Genomic DNA, 8,203 nt, shown 5'->3' with positions numbered 1-8,203 from the left:
GAGATTTAAATATGACATACTGGTATATATTTAAACATCTTTTTTTCTTGTTGTATATATCAACACCAGACACAATCCATACATAGGTAATTATCAATTCCCCAAAATCATATCCCATTTTCCACACACACTCCCCACAAAAAAAAAAAAAAAAAAAAAAAAAAAAAAAAAAAAAAAAAAAAAAACCTTTATATGATACACAACGGCAAAATTGAAATAAGATTTACAGTGCATAACTAATTGATAATTTGAACTCTCGCAGTCTCCTCAACAACTTCATTAGCTGCAATTGTGACACAAAGGATAAAAAGAAAAGGTTACAATGATGAGTCAAAGTTCTTGACTTTATGTATGAATTAATGAGTTTTAAAATGGTTATTAAAAAATCTGAGTTCCGTTCACTCCTTAAGCTATATTCAGTGGCGGAGCTTCAATATTTCATTTGGGATGGGGGGAATATAATTTGTATAAAAATTGGGCCTTTTCTATGATTAAATCAAGTGTTCTAAACAAGATTCAAGCAAAAGGGGAAGAGTACTTACATTCTTGAAGATCTGGGCTGAAAATCGGATGCTAGTTGAGAGAGAAATCGAGTTCCAGACTTGGGAGGGTGAAAAGGAATGAAAGAAGGCTGAGATCTATACTTATACATGTGAGTGTACTTCCAGGAGAGGGGTGTGCGGCTGTACACTCTTTTTGTTGGAGTCTAAGGCTCAATTTTGGTGCTTTACGTGTACGCGATCCAATCCTTTACTCAATGCTTGAATGTACTGAGCTTTGAACCTTTGAACAAACTCAAAACAAGGCTAAATGATAGCAGGAACGAGTCTGACACTCAGTTGAGTTGACTGTTGGATTTATAAAGCAAAATTTTTCGGGTTGTCACAGTTTTTTAATGTTTTTCTCTTGATAGACTTTTCAAGGCTTTAGTGGATCAAGGAATGGACCAAATTAACACATGCACACCTAGCCTAGCCTATGCCACGAGTGGATCAAAAACTTTAATGGAGTGAAGAGCTTTTATTTTTAGTCGTTTTCAGGATCGGTAAAGTTGGATCGAACCGAGTTTGTCAGAATATTCTGGAAGGCCCAGAAAACGACTTGTTTGGAGAGCAAGGCGTCACCCTAAGGTTTCTAGGGTCCGGTCTATAAGGAGCTTTTATTTTTAGCAGTTTTTAGGATCAATTGAGTTGGACCGAACCGGGTTCATGGAAATCACATCGGAATATTTTGGAAGACCCAAAAAACAGCTTGCTTGGAGAGCAAAACGTCGCCCCTGGGGTTTTTATGGTTCGGCCTGTGAAGGCCTTTTCTTGCCTTCTAGGATTTTGAAACCTATAAATACAACTCCTAGGAGCCATATTCCATACACGAAAATTAATATATATATATATATATATATATATATATATATATATATATATATATATATATATATATCACACACACACACACACACTTTTCTTTCAATTTCTGAGTATTCAATTTGTGTTTATCGTTTTCATTGTTGTTGGAAAATCGATAAGTCTGCATTAAATCCTAGAATTTTGCTCTGTTACTTACAATCAGTAGAAACAAAATAAAAACCGCTAAGGACAAAAGAGCTCTATAGGTTTCTACAAATTGAGATCAACTATAAACATGTCGGTTTTACTTTATTATTATCCAAGAACATGATAGTCTGTTTCTATTCCTTTCTTATAATTAGATCTGATGAATCTGATTTTTAGACGAAACTTGGTAACAATAATAATATAATTGTATTTATTGTCTTGCGACATATCAACGTTTAATCTTCTTTATTAATCGTTGGTTGTTTATGAAAACATTTTGAATATTTAATTATAAATAATATATGTACATTCGTTTGTTTGTCTATTTTAAATAATCCATGATTAGTTCGTCAAGTATGAAATTCAACAAACTACCTCTCATAGGTAAAATATTAAAGCCTAGTATTTAATGAGCAATATGACAAATATGTTAGTCGTATAATATCTTTTTGAGCTCATTTGGTTTGGGCAAGAGAATGTTGTTTACCATTCATTTTGGCAAGAGGACGTTGGTAAATCCCGCATTCAAGCCCTTGTGCCACTAATACTATGAATTGGACCATGAGATTGATTTGAGACAAGATTAAATGCATCCATGCATTGCATTCCTTGTTGATATAAAATTTATTGTGATATGAATTTTGATTGACTTTCAAATGAGTGAAATGCAAGGATTTAATCATTGATGAATTCAAAATATTTTTTGGAGTTGATCTTGGAATTTGGATAGTTGACTTATCCTTGTTCCCTTCAAAGGTCAACTACGAGATTAACTACGAGAATAAAATATGAGATATGATGAAGAATTAAAAGCTTAATTTTGAGGAACGTTTAGAAGGCTATTGACTTGTAATAGTTACTTACACCTTTGATCTTTATGAATTGAATGCTTCCTTTTACAACTTAAAGTTTAATATCTTTAAGAATTGTGATTGTTCAGCAATATTTAACTTTTAATCATTTAATGGATGTTTAAATAATGACCATTGATGATAATTAGTTTAATCTCTTTTTTTTTTTCACAATATTAAAACACCAAATTTAATTTTCGAGAATTTAGGTGTACAAAAAAATCGTGAAACCATGACTTATTCCCACATTTCGAATTTTTTCTGATACCTCAAACTTTGTGAAGAGATTTAACCACTCAACTTCTAAATTTGTTACATTTCTTATGAAACTTCATCTTTTTTTTTTTCTATATAATTTGAAACAAAAATTTACCAACTACATTTCGGTAAATCATTTCAAAACTCCATATTGTAGGTTTCAGTTTACACTCTTTCCACAAGGAGTTTGAATTTCCATGTAACCCTTCAACAACCATATTGATAAAGTTATATTGTTATGCTTTAAAGCTAGTCTCTAGAAAGTTCAACACAAACATATGTAATATTACTATATTGCCCTTTTATCTATTTCACTTTTATTTACTATTATTTTTATTTTGTACCTCTACGAGCATAGGTGAACAAGACAGGGGGTTTATCAGTGAGCTTACTTTTCTTCTTTTTGTTTCCATTGTTAATCACAATTGAGGAGCATGCTGCCACGTCATCAATATCCTTGGAGCTAAAATCAATGGTGGAATTGATAGTCTGAATAGAAGTGATGCAACATTCTTGCCAATGAATATCTGAAAGATCCTCAATCACATCATTCAGACTTAAGTAGGCGTCTGAAGACACACAGTTGTTTTCTAGTGTCGAGTGGTGTGCATCCATTAGCTCGATGGACCCCACTGCATCCATTAAATCATTCTGAAAATATATGTTTATTTAAGTTTTGTAAATAATAAATAAAAGAATTCAGGATTGTTTTAATTAATAGTATTTAAGTCACATGATTAACCTTTGGAACTTTGATGCTATTGAATCCATGCATTGTGATTATCTGTTTACAAAAAGAGCTCATTAATACCAATTGAAATCATACAAAATTGCTGGAGAAAATGCTCAAGAAGAATCTCACCTTTCGAAGAGTAGCAGAAGAAATGGAGTCCAAATTATTCAAATTTAGGTAACATTCAAGAGTCAGCTTAGGGGTCCATGGTTTTCCTGCTGCTCCTTGTGATTCCATTACTGTGTATTATACAAGCTCAGTTTAATTTACTGCTAACATGATAAGCAATATACACTAACATATTTATGATTCTAATTTCTGATTATTGAGGATCCAAATAGTGAGAAGAAGCAAAAACAAATTGTAAAAATGCTCATTAACATATTAATTCAATGTTTCAATCCATGATCCTGATCACTAGGTTAGTAGTTATGATTACCAAGAGTCTGCAAACTAGCTTTCAGGCTAAAATCTCCCACAGATGTGAACATCTAAATCAAATTGCATCTCGCAAATCCATAAGCAACATAATTTCAGATTTCAATTCCATGAATCATTCAATCAAAACTAAGTAGTTACTCGTACCAGTTAGCTTCCAGGTTTTAGTGAGCTAAAACTTCCCCAGAAACAGAAATTTGTGTAAACCTGATACATTCTTCACCAATGGTATGCAATAGGCCATGATCCATCAAACAACTTTGAGAAAATGAGTGACATAAACGAACGACACATTTACTGCAAATCCTTTTATCGTAGTGCTACTTAAGATCGAAGATGCTTATGGAACGACAGACCTAAATACTACATAGAGAATTTATCCTATTTTATTAGTTCAAATCATTATACACAGAAGATTAAAACTCGTCAGAACTGAAGCAACTAGCTGAAAATCGGACAAAAATGATAAATCGGAAATCGATGAACAAAAACATAACAAGTGATTGCATTGTAGAAATAGTAGTACAGATGAAATGTTACCTGATATGAAGAGAAGAGGAGAAAGATGACGATAGCGGATTGCAGAGAGGAAATTCAGCGAAGAACCCCCGCCGGAAGTAGTTTGATTATGGAATTGTGGCGGTTTGGGGAAGATGACTCCGTTCAATATTTAAGCAGATTTTCAAATATGACCCCTGTGGACCCGATTACATCATTCCTTATTTCCTTTGCACAAACAAACCCAAAAGATTAACGAAATTACTAGAAAAGACCTAGTGTTATGCATTTGGGCAATAATGACCCCAACTTTATGCATTTAGATAAATTTGCCCCTTATGTGTTTTGGTGATAGGCGTCGACTCTATAGCTAAAATCGACCATGGAGCAGGGTCTAAAAAGACATGATGCAAGCAACTCATGAAGAGTTTTTTTCCTTATATAAATATGCATTTTGCAAAAGGGTTTGGATTCAATGGAAACCTAAAAATTTGTTGGAACCGCGATAACAATTTTACACCAATCATTTTCATCATGGTCGCAAACATCAAACTTATTTATTTGGTTGTGACGTGTTTGCACGCAACGCACGCCCATGGAACTTAATATATCGAGGGAATAATCATGTACGACGAATGTTATTTAAATGGAATTTTCTTTTCTTTTTAATTTATTTTTATTTATTATTTTTTTTGAAAAAAAAAACTTTTTTAGGTAATAGTATATTCGGTTTTTAGGTTATTTATTTATTTGGGCTAATGTCATAAAAACCCTCAAGTTTTTAGGGTTTTATCGGTTTTGTCCAAAGTTGAATTTTATGTCCGTTTTTATTCTAACATTTTCGAAAAAATGTTCGGATTTACCCTTTTACCAGTGATAACAGGTTACCACTATATTAACTTCGCAAAAAACCCTTAAGTTTATAGTTTTTTTTACGGTTTTATCCTTAAGTTTATAATTTTTTTTTACACTTTTACCCAATGTATTTTTTTTTTCATATTATACATATTCAAGTAGAAAAATCATATATATATATATATATATATATATATATATATATATATATATATATATATATATATATATATATATTATGAAAATAATATACTTAGGGTAAAAGTGTAAAAAAATTATAAACTTAAGGGTAAAAATGCAAAAAAATGGTAAACTTAAGGGTTTTTTTTTTTTTTTTTTTTTTTTTTTTTTTTTTTTTTTTTTGCGAATTTAATATACTAGTAACCTGGAAAACCTGTTATCACCGGTAAAAGGATAAAACTGAACATTTTTTCAAAAATATTTGGGTAAAAACGGACATAAATTTCAACTTAGTCAAAACCGACAAAACCCTGAAAACTCGATGGTTTTAATGACATTAACCCTATTTATTTTCATTTTATTCGTTTTTTTATTTATCTTTTATTTAAAAATAATATTTTTTTTATCAATATATATTCGGTTTTTTAGTTTTTTTTATTTTTTATTTCTTTTTCTTTTTTGAATTATATATCGGTTCAAGTTTGTGATGTTTAACAGTTATAAAAAAATTCGAATCATAATGATATTATTCATCATAAAATTTTAAATTATATCATTTAGGAATCATATGATTTTGGATCATAATATATTGAATTAAATAAAAAACTTGTTCGATACAACATTTGAATTATTATATTTTTTGAATCATAAAAAATATAATAATTAAGGATCATTCAATATTTGACTTAAAATATTTTTTGATCATAAACATATTGAATCATAATATTTTTAAATCATAAATACTAGGTGTGAGACCCATGTATTACATGGGTTTATTTTTAAAAAAAATTAAATATGAAATTTTAACAATTTGAAAAGTTTGAATTTATATAAAAAATAAGAAAATTTTTGAATTATTAAAATTAATGAGACTTTAATGTATTGAATAAATTACATATATAAACCCTTTCTAATAAATACCTTATATATATATATATATATATATATATATATATATATATATATATATATATATATATATATATATATATATATACCCTAATAAATGAAAATGACTTTGCCACATGTCCTTTTCTCATAAAATTAGCCACATGTCATTTTGTCATAATTTGAGCTATATTTATTTTCCACTTGTCATTACTTTAATTTTCATTTTCAATATATCATTAATTTAGTTTCTATAAATTAAACCTACCATAATGACTATTAATTTCAAATTTTAAATTTTAAATTTTAAAATTTAAATTTAATTTCAAATAAATTTACAGTTCAAACCTTTATGTTTAACATGTGGCAAAAAAAACCTTTATTTATTAGAGTAGATTTTGAATCATCTTTATTTGGACCACATTATATTCAATATTTTTTTTAAAAAACTTTTAATGTTTTAAAATCAAGTTTGGTATCTATAACACCTTATTTTTAATTTTTTTTCTACAAAGTCATTAGAATAGTGAGTAGAAGTGCTGATGGGTTTTGGTCATAAGACATCCTATGTGCTCATACAAACCCTAATGCTTGGATCTAGGTTTCTCTATTGTACATGCTTTGAATCCAAGACTATAAACCCTAATTCTAGCATACAAGTAATCATATTAGATAATAGAATAAGTTTATAATGTTACCTTGATTGTTATGTAGCAATAACAATCCCAATTCCTCCTTGAATTGACTTTGGAAGGCTTAGAGTCACAAGTGTCACTCCTTTAATGGTTCACAAACACCATAAGCAAAAGGATGAAGAGGAGAAAGGATGGAGGCTGCCCAAAACTTGTTCTAACCCTAGAAGAGTCTTGTCCCCACGTTTTTGAGCCTTAAGGGTTATATATATAGTGAGGCTATTAGGGTTATCTAACAAGGAAACCCTAATTTGGTTGCTTAAGCCATAAGCAACCCATAGACTCCTTTAATCAAGCCCTTGGACGATTTCCTTATGGGCTTCCCATAAGAATTCGTCCACCCCTTGATTCAAGATAATCCATGGCCCAAATTGCAATTATCTTATAATTACAATTCCAGTCCCTTAAGTTTAATTAATCTCTTTTAGTCACAAAACTAATTACCAATTAATTATTGACTAATATTAATTAAACAATATGATTTCTCCTTTAATATATTATTCCCATAACATATTAATAAATCATATTTAATCCTTTCTCTCCATAATTCATCCTATCAAGTTGCTTTGGTGAAGGCAACCCAAAAGGACCATGCACCATCGGGTCAAGTACATACCAAAATTGTTATGGACTTAGACACTAATCCAACAGTCTCCCACTTGGATAAGTCTAACAACTATACTGCGTATGACTTCAGATCCTGATATGCAATCGTAGCTTTCCAAAGCCGCTGTCAACTCTGATCATATCAGATACGCGTGTCCTTAGATAAGGGATCATATATTCCTCCATTCTAGATATCGTATGAGACATGATTTCAAATCATTCTCTTTGTACTACTTCTCGATTTCTGATTTATGACGACTGACTAATTAAACAAATCAAATTAGCCCTAGCCCGGCCGAGCATTTACGTTTGTCATCATTAAACCATCGAGGGGCCCAAAGATATCGCTTTTATCCTACTTTGGATAAAAGGAACGTATAAACTTTGATACAATGCTTGCTTGCACTCACGCACCAAATCACACACAACAATATGTTTTATAACACCAAGTTACTAGTGCGTTTACATATTATCAATGTGCAATCGATTCGCAAGATACAACTCACACATCTCGGTTTCAATAATATAAGATGTTATCGTCTCACCAATCACTCGTGACACAATTCATGGAGTGATCCAAGTGAGCGTGGGTTTAATCCAATGCTCAAATCATATTCGTAAGCACTCATGAATGTTGCAGCAAACATTTGC

General features: G+C 30.5%; 1 protein-coding gene across 1 annotated transcript; it reads right to left on the bottom strand.

The window, feature by feature from the left end:
• Positions 1 to 2,884: 2,884 nt before the first annotated feature.
• Positions 2,885 to 4,467, bottom strand: LOC145013191 (uncharacterized). Its single transcript, XM_078971996.1, has 4 exons — positions 4,374 to 4,467; positions 3,525 to 3,634; positions 3,405 to 3,446; positions 2,885 to 3,313 (listed from the first exon to the last, which is right to left on the bottom strand). The coding sequence occupies exons 2-4, from the start codon at positions 3,630 to 3,632 to the stop codon at positions 2,996 to 2,998; spliced, it is 468 nt and encodes a 155-aa protein (XP_078828122.1). The 5' UTR covers positions 3,633 to 3,634; positions 4,374 to 4,467; the 3' UTR covers positions 2,885 to 2,995.
• Positions 4,468 to 8,203: the final 3,736 nt, after the last annotated feature.

Source organism: Lactuca saligna, chromosome 8 (genome assembly GCF_052625555.1).
Source record: "Lactuca saligna cultivar CGN05327 chromosome 8, ASM5262555v1, whole genome shotgun sequence".
Taxonomy (NCBI): Eukaryota; Viridiplantae; Streptophyta; class Magnoliopsida; order Asterales; family Asteraceae; genus Lactuca; species Lactuca saligna.
This window is presented reverse-complemented; position numbering and strand designations above follow the sequence as displayed.

What these genes read in the sequence shown, in the direction of transcription:
- LOC145013191 (XM_078971996.1), bottom strand. Translation starts at nt 3,632, where the DNA reads ATGGAATCACAAGGAGCAGCAGGAAAACCATGGACCCCTAAGCTGACT. An exon ending in CTTCTGCTACTCTTCGAAAG is followed by an intron (nt 3,447 to 3,524) that starts GTGAGATTCTTC and finishes TTTTGTAAACAG; the next exon opens with ATAATCACAATGCATGGATT. An exon ending in ATAGCATCAAAGTTCCAAAG is followed by an intron (nt 3,314 to 3,404) that starts GTTAATCATGTG and finishes ATATATTTTCAG; the next exon opens with AATGATTTAATGGATGCAGT.